The 13,506-nt window shown below is 40.6% G+C and overlaps 1 protein-coding gene across 5 annotated transcripts in view; it reads left to right on the top strand.

The window, feature by feature from the left end:
- Positions 1-13,249, top strand: part of zfhx3b (zinc finger homeobox 3b) — a 224,214-nt gene extending 210,965 nt beyond the window's left edge. For all 5 annotated transcript variants that reach the window (XM_032559863.1, XM_032559864.1, XM_032559865.1 and 2 more), the window contains 3 exons: positions 194-317; positions 730-6,249; positions 6,623-13,249. In XM_032559863.1, the coding sequence (XP_032415754.1) occupies positions 194-317; positions 730-6,249; positions 6,623-8,346 (7,368 nt within the window). In that variant the 3' untranslated portion in view covers positions 8,347-13,249. The remainder of the gene's footprint in view (positions 1-193; positions 318-729; positions 6,250-6,622) is intronic.
- The last annotated feature ends 257 nt before the right edge of the window (positions 13,250-13,506 follow it).

Consider the following 13,506-nt stretch of genomic DNA (forward strand, 5'->3'; position numbering starts at 1 on the left):
CTAAAGGTGTCTTCGAAATATTTATATAGCTCTGAAAAAATAACAAAGGTCTGATGATGTTTTCTCTTTAAATGTGATTTTGCTGGGTATGTGTTTTATCTGGCCATTTGACTTTTTAAACCAAATTTTAAGCATACATAGTCACTAAGTAAGATTGTTAAGACTTGAATTCTTTTGTGTTTTGTGTCTACAGGTCACAGCCACTGAGGTTCTACCAGCAAGCATGTTCATACCAGTGCCTAGTCCAGACAAAGAGTCACAGAGCACCCCACTTGCTACAGCCAACTTCATCTCTGAGGACACAAAAAAGCAGACTGGTTAGTATCTCAGTATTTGAAATATTACCTTTAAATTTTATAATATATATATTTTCTGTAATACCAACCATGGGATTTTTAAGTCATATCTTTATTTACCTTGATAAGCATTTGGCAATTGTAAATACAAAAAATATTAAGTCATAAAGAGAGCATCAGAAAATTAGGAGGCACTACAGTTTTTTCTCACTCAGCATATTAAATACGCTTTTATTCTGTGGCTCTCACAACATAACTGGTTGAATGATTGGTATTTTAACACCTTGTAATTAATCACAAGGTTGATCTTTTTGTACACATTCCTGCCTGTGGATGCACAATAAAAGTATTTTTCTCCATTACTAAATTTAATTGGAAAATAACTGCAAATGGTGATGCCTTGATAAGTAGTTCTTTGTTGATTTATTTACAGATGCCACAGATGCTGATCCAGAGAAAGGGATGTCCCTCACCACAGACATAGCTGAATCTCGCAAGTCACCTTCTGAGGATCAGCAGTCAGAAAAGGAAGATGCCACTGGATTTTTGTGCTGGAAGAAAGGCTGCAGTCAAGTGTTTAAATCCTCCAACTCTCTCCAAATGCACTTCAACGAAGTTCACAACAAAAGGCCCCAGTTGCCGGTTTCTGATCGCCATGTCTATAAGTATAGATGTAACCAGTGCAGTTTGGCCTTCAAGACTGTGGAGAAACTGCAGCTTCACTCACAGTACCATGTGATCAGAGCAGCTACTATGTGCTGCCTTTGTCAGCGGAGCTTTAGAACTCTACAAGCCTTGAAGAAGCACTTAGAAACCAGCCATTTGGAGCTGAGTGAAGCTGATATCCAGCAACTTTATGGAGGATTATTGATGAATGGGGACATTATGGCAATGGGGGATCTGGCTCTTAATGAGGAGCATGGGAGCCTGGGAGAAGATGACAAAGAGGGAGATGACAGTGACCCTGACGAAAAACAAAGTCCAACAGGCAGTGATTCTGGCTCACTACAGGAAGATTCTGGATCTGAACCCAAACGAGCACTACCTTTCAGAAAGGGCCCCAACTTTACAATGGAGAAGTTTTTGGATCCATCTCGTCCATTCAAGTGTACTGTATGCAAAGAGTCTTTTACACAGAAGAACATTCTGTTAGTTCATTATAACTCTGTCTCCCACCTACACAAGGTGAAAAGAGCTCTTCAGGAATCCACTACTGGTCAACCAGAGCCTACCAGCAGTCCTGATAATAAGCCATTTAAGTGCAGCACTTGCAATGTGGCATATAGCCAGAGTTCAACTCTGGAAATTCACATGCGCTCTGTTCTACACCAGACCAAAGCTAGGGCAGCCAAACTTGAAGCAGCTGGAGGGATCACCAGTTCTGCAAGTACAACCGGTCTAATTAGCGGAGGGTCCAGCATAACCACGTCAACAACTAGTCCAAGCCCAGCCAGTAACTCTACTCCTAGCTCAGCAAACCACAGTTCTTCTGGATCTCAGGCAGCTCAAAGTATTCATGGAGGAAATCACATGAATCAGACTCATGGCATTGAAAGTTTGGGAAATTCTTCAGCAAGCTGTCATTCTTCATCATCTGACAACCATGAAGTAAAAAAGTCTAAATTTAGTGAGATTCTCTCTGCAAGAGGGCAACAACAGCAGCTTCAGCAACAACAGCAATTGGCTCAAGCACAAGCTCAGGCTCAAGCCCAGCTTCAGCAGGAGCTTCAGCAGCAGGCTGCTCTTTTACAATCACAGCTATTCAATCCAGCACTTCTGCAGCACTTCCCAATGACAACTGATGCACTTCTGCCGCTGCAGCAGCAGCAATTACTGTTTCCTTTCTACATCCCTGGAGCAGAATTTCAACTTAACCCAGATATCAACATCAGCAACTCTGTTCTCGGCCTAGCAGGATCTGCAGCTTCTGCCCTTCAAGAAGATTTAAAAAACTCAGCCCAGCAGGCCCAGCAGAGTTGCTTGCAGCAGCAATTAATGCATCATCACCTACAACAGCAGCACCAACAGCAGCAGCATCAACAGCAACAGCAGCAACAGCAAGCTCACTCACAGGTTCAAGGGCAGATGGCTTTGCTACAGCAGAGTGCATCTCTTCTCCAGCAGGCTGAAAAAAAGCAGAAACATTCCTCCTCAAAAGATGAAAAAGATAAAGAAATACTAAAAGAGAAAGATGTAACTGAGAAAAGTGAGGACAATATAAACAAAGATTCCACTGAAAGCAAACCAAAAGAAAAAAAGGACATTCAGAACATTTCACTAAACATTAATCAAGATACTGGCATGCTTCCACCTAGGATTGCTTCAGATGCTCGAGGAAATGCAACTAAAGCCTTGCTGGAAAACTTTGGATTTGAATTAGTTATTCAATACAACGAAAATAAACAGAAAGCTCAGAAAAAGACAAGTGGACCTACAGGATCAGGTGGTTCAGGTGGAATAATGAAGGTTGTAGATCCCATTGAAGGATTAGAGAAACTGGAATGTGAAGTCTGTGGCAAGCTGTTTTCAAACATACTGATTCTAAAGAGTCACCAGGAGCATATCCACCAGGCTTTTTTCCCTTTTAGATCCTTGGAGAGATTTGCTAAGGAATACAGAGAGCATTATGATAAACTCTATCCACTAAGACCTCCAACACCAGAAGCTAGTCCTGCTCCTGCCCAACCTCCTCCTCCACCTCCACCTCCGCCACCACCCCAAAGAGCTCCAACACCAAATATTCCAGTCTCTGCAGCCTCACTCACTCCTCCCACTGTACCTCCTCCACAACCCCCAGTTCCAATGACACAAATACCCATGCCAATGGATTTACCCTTGTTCTCTCCACTTATGATGCAGCCCATGTCTTTGCAGTCCCTGCCCACTCAGTTGACTCCTCAGTTACCTTCTGTCGAGCCAAGCTTGGCATCAGACTTGGCCCAACTCTATCAACAACAGCTTACACCTGCCATGTTACAGCAACAGAACAAGAGGCCACGGACTCGCATCACTGATGACCAGCTTAGAGTCCTGCGACAGTACTTTGATATAAACAACTCACCAAATGAAGAACAAATTAAAGAAATGGCAGATAAGTCTGGGCTGCCACAAAAAGTGATAAAGCACTGGTTCAGAAATACACTCTTTAAAGAACGTCAGCGCAACAAGGACTCTCCTTACAATTTCAATAATCCTCCAACAACAACTCTAGAAGAAACAAAAATTGATTCCAAACCTCCTTCCCCTGAACCTCAGAAACATGAACTCTATGGAAGTAAGAGATCATCTAGAACCCGGTTTACTGACTACCAGCTAAGAGTCCTACAAGACTTCTTTGATGCAAATGCTTATCCGAAAGATGATGAATTTGAACAGCTCTCCAACCTTTTGAACCTTCCCACCCGTGTTATTGTTGTGTGGTTCCAAAATGCTCGACAAAAGGCAAGAAAGAATTATGAAAACCAGGGTGAAGGAGCTAAAGATGGAGAAAGGCGAGAACTGTCAAACGACCGATATATCCGTACATCAAATCTAAACTACCAGTGCAAGAAATGCAGTCTGGTTTTCCAGCGTATCTTTGACTTGATAAAACACCAAAAAAAGCTGTGTTATAAAGATGAAGATGAGGATGGGCAGTATGACAGCCAAAATGAGGATTCGTTGGATTTTTCCCATGACAGTTATACTCCCTCTGGGTCATCCTGTCACACACCAATGCCCTCCTCTTCAAGTCTTTGCCCTCTTCCTCCATCAACATCAGCATTTTCACAGCTCTCATCGGTTGAGAAAGAGGAAGCATCACCAGCAACCACCTCAAACCCCTATGATGAAAATCCCAAACAGCTGCCAGAAATTTCTAGTGATCCACGAGATACTCAAACTTCTATAAAGCAGGAAATCATTCTCCAAAACCAGTCTGAGCCCCAACATACTAGATCTCAGAGAGAGGAAAAGATGCATGTCTCTAAGGCTGTCAAGCATTCATCATTGTCTCAGCAACAGCAGCAGTGTGGCCCATCATCTTCTCAGACAACCCACGCATCCTCACAAAGCTCCCACTTGGGTCTCAATCCACACCTATCCTCTGCTACACAGCAGCTGGCACAGCAGATGATTCCATACCAGTGTGAGCAGTGCAAGATTGGCTTTCCATCCTTTGAGCACTGGCAAGAACACCAGCAACTGCACTTTCTCTCTGTGCAAAATCAGTTCATCCATCCTCAATTCCTTGATCGTCCACTTGACATGCCCTTTATGCTGTTTGATCCCAGCAATCCTCTACTGGCAACCCAGCTTCTCTCTGGTGCAATGCCTCAGATACCCAGCAGTTCTGCCACCTCTCCATCCACTCCAACCTCCACCATGAATTCCCTGAAAAGAAAGCTTGAAGAAAAGGCTAGTACTAGCCCTGGAGAGAATGACAGTGCAAATAGTGGAGAGGAACCACAGAGAGACAAGCGGCTCAGAACCACCATTACACCTGAGCAACTAGAGATCCTATATCAGAAGTATTTATTAGACTCAAACCCCACTCGTAAAATGCTTGATCACATTGCTCATGAGGTGGGATTAAAAAAGAGAGTTGTGCAAGTGTGGTTCCAAAATACTAGAGCAAGAGAGAGAAAAGGCCAGTTCAGGGCTGTAGGGCCAGCCCAAGCTCATCGTAGGTGCCCATTTTGCCGAGCTCTATTCAAGGCAAAAACGGCCCTTGAGGCACACATTAGATCTCGTCACTGGCATGAAGCCAAACGTGCTGGATACAATTTAACTCTCACTGGTTTGTTACCTGAGCAGGAGAGCATGCAAATTAAAATGGATGTTTTGGATACATCAGGCTATTCCCAACTAGCCTCAACAGTGAACAGTGATGGACAAAGCTCCTCTATGTCTCCAGTAAATAAAAGCATGGATCTGTCTCCCAGGGGTCTGCTGAGCCCTTCATCCATCAAAGTCGAAGGAATGGAAGACTTTGAGGGTGCAACAATGTCCTCTGTGAACCTCAGCTTTGATCAAAACAAACTGGATAATGACGACTGTTCATCTGTGAACACAGCAATCACAGACACGACTACAGGGGATGAAGCCAATGCAGATAATGACAGTGCTGATGCAAAGCCCAGCCAAAATAGTGGTGATTACCTATCCAAGTCTGGAGGTACAGCCACTATGCTTGAAAATGATGACCAAATGTCATCAGGGTTAGTAAGCCCTGCAACAAGCTTTTATGCTAAGGACTATGACAATGAAAATATGATTGATCACAGTGAGACATCCAGCCTGGCTGACCCCTGCTCACCAAGCCCTGGAGCCTCAGGTACCAGGAGCATTGACAGTGGAGACAGACCAGGACAAAAGCGTTTCCGGACCCAAATGACGAACCTCCAGCTGAAAGTGTTGAAGTCTTGCTTTAATGACTACAGAACACCCACTATGCTGGAGTGTGAGGTACTTGGCAATGACATTGGACTTCCAAAGAGAGTGGTTCAAGTGTGGTTTCAAAATGCTCGCGCCAAGGAGAAAAAGGCAAAACTGAACATGGCTAAGCACTTTGGAATAAACCAGACATCTTACGAGGGGCCAAAGACTGAATGCACATTGTGTGCCGTTAAGTACAGTGCTCGCCTTTCTGTTCGTGATCATATATTCTCTCAACAACACATATCCAAGGTGAAAGATACCATTGGGAGCCAGATTGATAAAGAAAAAGAATATTTTGACCCAGCTACTGTTCGCCAGCTCATGGCCCAGCAAGAGATGGATCGCATTAAGAAGGCCAATGAAGTTTTGGGTCTGGCACAACAGCAGGCCATGCAGCAGCAGGGGATGTTTGATAACCCTGCTATGCAGGCTCTGAATCTCCAGTCAGCCTACCCAAATCTGCAAGGCATCCCACCTGTACTTTTGCCAGGGGTTGGTAGCCCTTCTCTATCCAGCTTTAACTCATCTAATTCAGGTATGTCATTGTTTCAAACTGACTGAATACCAGACTTTACATGCCATACAAAGAAACTTGAAACTAATAATAGACATCTTGAAGAAATATTACATTTCTCTTGCCCTTCTATCAGTTGCATGAATTTCTTTAATATATTGATTTTTTACTATTCTTGATATGCTGAAGAGGTTTACACTCTTGTTACAAGAAATTAGCTAACTTGACTGACTTTCATTTATAAAAATTAAATGAGCCATTGCCATTTATATATCAGCAATCTTCTTTATTCTTCTATGTGTACTAAATAAAATGCCTTGTTTTTTCTCTTTGCAACTGTTAATGGTACTTTATGTGGGTTTAATATTTGTTGTTTTTTCTGACAAACTTTCAGCTTTAACTCCTCCAAAACCCTCAAACCTCCTGAATATGACGGGTGCCAGTGTTCCCTCACCAAGCCTGCCCACTTCTGGATTGCCTAATAAACCTCCCTCTTCAGCATCTCTTGCAGCATCGAGCCCTGCCCAGATCAACACATCTGCTTCTCATTCAAGCCCTACGCCCACATCGAGCTCCACTTCCTCCACTACCCCATCAGGCTTACGACCTGGACCCCACAAGGAACGTGATGTTGAAAGTTTAAGAGAGAAGGAGAAGGATAAACCCAAGGAAAAGACAGAAAAACCCTCAACTCCATCTTCAACTGGAAGCACCCCAGCCCCTTCCACTTCTGCTGCAAGTGCCAAGAAGGAGAAACCAGACACAGCTGTTCCTGCCACCTCCATGCCAACACCTGGTATGGAGTATGTGGTAGATCCTGCCCAGCTTCAAGCTCTGCAGGCTGCTTTAGCATCAGACCCCACAGCTCTCCTTACAAATCAGTTTTTACCTTACTTCATGCCAGGCTTTTCCCCTTATTACACTCCACAGATCCCTGGGGCTCTCCAGGGGGGCTATCTGCAACCAATGTATGGTATGGAAAGTCTTTTCCCATATAACCCAGCATTGTCCCAAGCACTCATGGGTCTTTCTCCAGGTTCACTATTGCAGCATTACCAGCAATATCAGCAAAGCTTACAGGAGGCACTACAGCAGCAGCAGCGGCAGCTTCAACAGATCCAGCAACCCAAGGCAAGCCAAACTGCAGCTCCTACTCAAAACTTAGGGAATCGCAAAGAGGCTGCCAAAGATTCAGTAAAAACAGAGGAGCAAAAGAGCAACCCCCACAGTGAAACCCCCATATCCTCCTCCTCCCATAACAAAGTATCTTCTGAGCAGAACGAGATAGATGACAAAGCTATGGACCTTCATCTAGACCAGTACATTGTCCCCAAGGTGCAGAGTAAACTTGCCTGTCGCAAGTGTCAAGCTGTTTTCATCAAGGAAGAAGCAGCTATTACCCACATTAAATCTAACTGTTACTTTGGTCAATCTGTGGCAAATCTGCAAGAGGTATTGCTGCGTGTCCCCGGTGGCGTAGGTGGAGGGGGCGGAAGTCTCTATGACTGCTTGGCTTGTGACACTACGTTGGATGGAGAGAAAGCACTCAGTCAACACCTGGAATCGGCATTGCACAAACACAGAACAATCAAGCGATCAGTCAGAAATGCCAAAGAGCACGCTACTAGTTTATTACCTCACTCTTCAGCCTGCTTCCCCAGTCCTAACACCGCATCTACCTCGCAGTCTGCCACTCATCCCATCAGCAGCCCATCTCCCTTGCCAACAACATCAGCCACCATGCCATCCTCTGCTGTCTCCACTTCCCTGTGCTCTTCCTCTAAGGCCCAACTCAATACCGCAGCTGTCGGCAAACCCTGGCCCCAGGTCCCCTTCTCCAGAGCTTCAGCTGGAAAGCCCAGTGCTAGTCCCTCCTCCTCTTTTCCTCCAGTGTCCTCACCCTCAACGGTTACCTCAAGTTCATTGAGCACCTCAGGAGTTCAGACCTCGATACCAACAGACGTCTTTACTGACGAGTCTGACTCTGACAGCAGTCAGAAGTCAGCAGATAGGCAGGGCAGGGCAACAGAGGAGCCGCAGCAGCCTACCTATGTCAAAGACAGTAATAGTTGTAGTAGTAACCTGGCTAGTGTAGGAACAGACTCCATCAGATTGTAAAAGAGCTTTCAGTGATGGACAATATTTAAAAAAAATACAAAGAAAATGACAAAAAAACACAAAAAATCATAAAAAGCAGCAATGTTAAAAATACATTAAAAGTATACAAACCAGTTTCAGAAAAAGATGTGTAAAGACTAACTGCAATTCCAAAGCTTGTAACCAAAAATTAAATGTTAGTGGATTGTTTTCCCATATCAACATGCTGGTTTTTATTTTTTTTATTTTTTCATTTTCTTTATGTTTAACCCAACTGAAATCCAGGCATACTAAGGTGTGAGGACAAGAAAGATCAAAGATCACAGCAGTTATATTTTATGTAATAGTGGAAAAATGCTGTACTGTAAGGCAGTGTACTGCCTCAAAGTTGGCAAATGGCCCAATAGCCCTTTTTTAAGGAATGCAAGTAAGTAACCCAATACTTTCTACTAAGAGCACAGTCACTAAAAGCCAGTATGTACTGTATGGGAGAATAGTCTGTTCAGTTCAGTTTTCTTGCTACTTAAGCATTCAGATACCAATGGCTTGCAAAGGTAAAAGAATAATGTAATGTCTATTTTATTCTCAGGTCAACAGCTCAAAGATGTTTTTTTTCTGTTACAGAGACTCACGTTTTACTTTTTTTTCCAATAAGATGATTTTTTTTTTTTCTTCCTTAACTTGATTTAACAACAAAGTTTTATGTTAAATTTAATTTAACAAGGCATTTCTTCTGGGCATTTTAAAGGATTAATGATTAATATTCCTAATTTTAAAATCCTCATAAAGTGAGGAATTCCCATTATATCCAGATAAGCATTGCAGACATAGTAATGGGCAATTTGAAAAGACTTTTGATAAAAAAAAATAAATAAATAAAACCTTCTGTATTTATGATAGATATGAGCATTTTTGGTGTTGAGTAGATTGTTGCATTGGAAATTGATTTCAACAGTATGGTAGATTGGGGAAAAAACTTTGTGTACATTTAACTTTTGTATTGTCTAATTTTAAGACACTTCATTTGATGTTGACTTGGTCATTCCAATAGTCTAGGTTAATGAGAGGTAATTTATCTAAACATTGTTTCTGTCTTATCAAACTCTTGTGAAACATTCTCCCAAATGCCCCTCTTGACAAGGCAGGATCCTCTTTAGGATCAAAATTTATTTAATTTTGTGATGTGGTTGGTATTGTTCAAACCAAATGATCCTGGGTGAAATACTGAGAGATTTATTTTTAATTTAATTTTTGTGTTAACTTTGTGCACTTGTCAGACTCCTAATTGTCATTCTTCTTATTTCTTTCTTCGCACTTATTTTCTCTTCTGCTCTGTGTTTGTAGTCATGTATACTACAAAGCAGGTATATTGTTCTTCATGTTGAGTGGCTACATTGTTTTTTTTGTTTGTTTTGTCAGTTTTGTTTTCATAAATGAAAAAAAGATTACTACTAATAATTCTCACGCTTTAAGACAAAAGAAAATCCAAAGACTAAACACTTTCACCATTGGTGCATAAAGATGAGAAAAGAGGCTTCTTTATACTTGAGAATTTGTTGCTGTTTTTTGAGGAAAGAACACAAAGTTTTAAAAGTTAAAGGAGTACGTATCCAAGTTGCCATTTCTGCTTGTTCGCAAGCAAGCGGGTAGCTTTTTTACGTAAATAACCAAAAACCAAAAAGGGCCCTTGTCCTTGCATTGTGGAGTAGCACCGTTACAGAGCCATTGCAGTTTGTAAGATAGAGGTTATTGATTTTTGTTTGACTTTTGTCACATTTAAATGTCCATTTTTTTAAAGAAAATGTATAAGGTCTGGTCTTCAAGGACATACGTTTTGCTGCTAATGTAGATTTTTGAAAAAACAAAAATGAAAAAAATTAATACCTAGATGCATGCTCATTTTGCTTTTGGCTAAGCTTTAACTAAAACAAACAATAAACCAATTTCTTGCCTCTGCAACACTTTTTTTTTTTCTTGTTGCAAAAACGGAACTTTGAAGACTGTGAATATTTGTTCCAAAGGACATTTTGCGGAGTTTCTTTTTGAACAGACCAATGTTTAAAGCCAATGATCTATAACGTTTGTAAAGAACAGTGCATTCCAAATATCACTATGGATTTTTCTTAAGCAAGGACTGATCAATCTAATTTCATTTGATTGTTTTTATTTTCACAATCTATTTTCTCTCATTTTTTAAAATGACTGTAAACTGTTGTGTATATTTTTTGCATAGTTGGTTGCTGAACACAGCGACTTCTGTATGTCATTTTGTGCTGGCATGGAACATGGCTGAAAATCCCTCCATCCAATCAAGGTTGTTGCTTACTTGTTAAGCAAGTAACAGTGGTTACCAAAAAATGTATATAATACATCTGGTACTGATGTGTCTCATGTTTTGATTTTTTTTTCTACATTATTGCCATTCAACCTCCCCCTAGTCTCAGAGGGAATCAATGGCTTTTTGCTGAGGTCTTGTCACCCTTTCCCATGAGGTCTAATAGTGACTTGTTTCATGTTTGTGCAGGGTACCACTTCCACTCTTAGATTACAGGTTTTTAGGGGCATCTTCAGTCCAAAGCATTATTTCTGCTGAAGAGTTGGAAGTTTATTTCATTTTATTGAAGATGTCCTTTGCTTTCAAACACTTCGGATGCTCTCATATCCAAAGAAGTCATCTAATTAATTTTGCTGGAAAGGAAATGGTTGGGTATAGGTGCCCGCATCTTCTCATTTAATGATGTGAAACAAGATTTTCTAGACCAAAACCAAGGTGTCTTTAAATTTTTTGAGTAAAAAACTTTTGGTCAATATTAACTCTAATGAATACAAGGCACAATCTCTAAAGTGTTTAAAAAAGTGCTACTTCTGGCAGAAAAATGTGACTTGGTGTTAATACCTTGCTGTGCTGTTGATGTCAGTAGCTCTAGTCTTCAAGCTTGAAAATTCTCAAATCCAGTTCCTTGGAATACTGTTAATGTGTACCTTAAGTTATCCAGTTTACTGTCTCAACTATGTTTTGTTTTCATATTTTATTTTTTAAAGATTGTTAAATATATATTGTTATTTTCTTTTGTTTGCAATTTGCTTTAATTTCTGTATATTACTTTTAATCATAAATTAACACTAGCTTTAATTTGAATTGCTGAAATTAAGAAAAACAAACTAAAATGACCTGGCCACTTTATGGTGTGACAATGTTCTTTATATTCACTGTTTCAATGTTATTGTTTGTTCTCTGTTTACTCAAAGTGTAATCATGTGGGCTCTCTTGTGGACCACAAAGTTGAGGTCTCCACAATAGACTGATGCTAGTATGGGTGTGTTTTGTGTGCCTGTGTGTATCTGTGTGTATTTCAGAAGAGCCAGCATCAATTCAACTTTTTTTTTCTTGTTTGCCTTTTTATTTTTTCATATGTTACACACCAAATAAACAGAACCACAAAGCTGGATTGTGATAAAATTCTAAACAAATCAAACTGAAACATAATAGCTCTTAACGAGAATGATGAAACCGAAGCACTGAGCAGTTTTTAACATTGATTGAATACGTTAATGTGGCCAAAGCTTTTATGCAGTTGTGACAAAAAAGCGACAATTTCTGCCCCGTACAAGTGCATATTTTATAGTGGCTACAATAAAATATATGCGAGTTACACATTGGGATACATTTAATGGACACTTGCAAGAGAAAGACAAAGACAAGATTTTGCTGTAGAGGTCATTTTTTTGCCCACTGTGAAACATGTACCTGTATACAAATATAGATATATTTAAAGACATTTTTTTTCTCTTTTTTTTTTTTTTGTCTTTGAGATGAAGAAAGAATGAAAATGAATAATACGGACTCTGGGAAGCTTTGGAGACCTCGTTAGGAGGACACGAGAGGCTGCGGGCACACCAAAACTGGGCACGGGAGCCAAAGGCAGGCTCAAAACAGCTTTAAAAACCACCTCTTTATTTGATTACTGACATCTCTGTAATGGGAATGGACTCTGGATCCAATGGACTCGTGTGACACAGAGGGAAGTCTTTAAATGAAACTGAACTTTAAGTGGCTCCAGCTGCCTCTAACCTCCCCCATCCCCTCCCTCCATCTGTCCTTTCTTTCTCTAGCTCTGCCTCAGCTTCTGCTCTTTGATGGACATTTTTCAGATTTCAGGACAGAATGGACAGAGATGCTTGCTTCATTTCTTCCTCTTCATGTTGCTACCCGTTTAATTTTCTTGTGCTTGTCTCTGGTTGACAAGTACAGCTCTCCAGTCAAACGGCGACTCACCCCTCTCTGTGTTGGTTACATAATCTAAATAGGGAAATTATTAACATAGAGAGGGGAAGAGTTCTCAGACCTGTCTTTCTTAGAGGCAGACACTAAAAAAAGCATAATAACCAAAATTACCAACCAAACTAACAACCAAACAACCATTTGCTCCAGCTTCAAAGATGAACTGTTACCTGGAGCGCTCTGTTCTTTTTGTGACTTCTGGTGCCACAATGTTTTTTTATGCTTTTAGTTTTTTTTCCTTTAATTACTCCTCCTTTGAGCCTCATAAGCATGGCTCTGTGGCTCCAGGAAGCCCATCTGAGGGTAGAAAAAAACAGCCTTGCAATGTACAAAAAAGAGCAAGTTAAACCAAAAATGTTGTTCTTGATGTCTTTTCTATACTGTAGTCTTGTTAGTTTTTTTTTTGTTTTTTTTGTTACTGTAATTATATGAAGATTTCCAGACTGTACCAAATTACATGGAAACTAACATACATACAACCACATGGAACTTCAGACTTTTAAAGAAACTTTTGTCACAAAACCTTGTTGTCCTAGTTAAGTTGATTGTAGATGGTAATTGAATATACTCCTTTGAAAATATTTCATCAAGTATGTTTCTTGCTCATTGTGATACATTAAAAAAGTATGAGCATAAACTGCACTGTTTGGACTCGTTTTTGAGTGTCGCGAGAGTGGAACACTTCCAGTGAGGTATGCGTGTTTTAACTTTTCAACCAGAGGCATCAGATGTTTGGCCCAAGGTCCATTTAAGGCCTGAGAATAATTTTGTACTGCTGCAATTCAAAAACTGTACAGATCTGACCCTGTATTTGGTTAATAGAGATTTTAAAAACATACTGAGAAATTTAACTTATTCAAATGTAAAATCAATATCAGAAATTTTATAACGGTCAACCC

The sequence above is a fragment of the Xiphophorus hellerii genome, chromosome 4, assembly GCF_003331165.1.
Source record: "Xiphophorus hellerii strain 12219 chromosome 4, Xiphophorus_hellerii-4.1, whole genome shotgun sequence".
Classification (NCBI taxonomy): domain Eukaryota; kingdom Metazoa; phylum Chordata; class Actinopteri; order Cyprinodontiformes; family Poeciliidae; genus Xiphophorus; species Xiphophorus hellerii.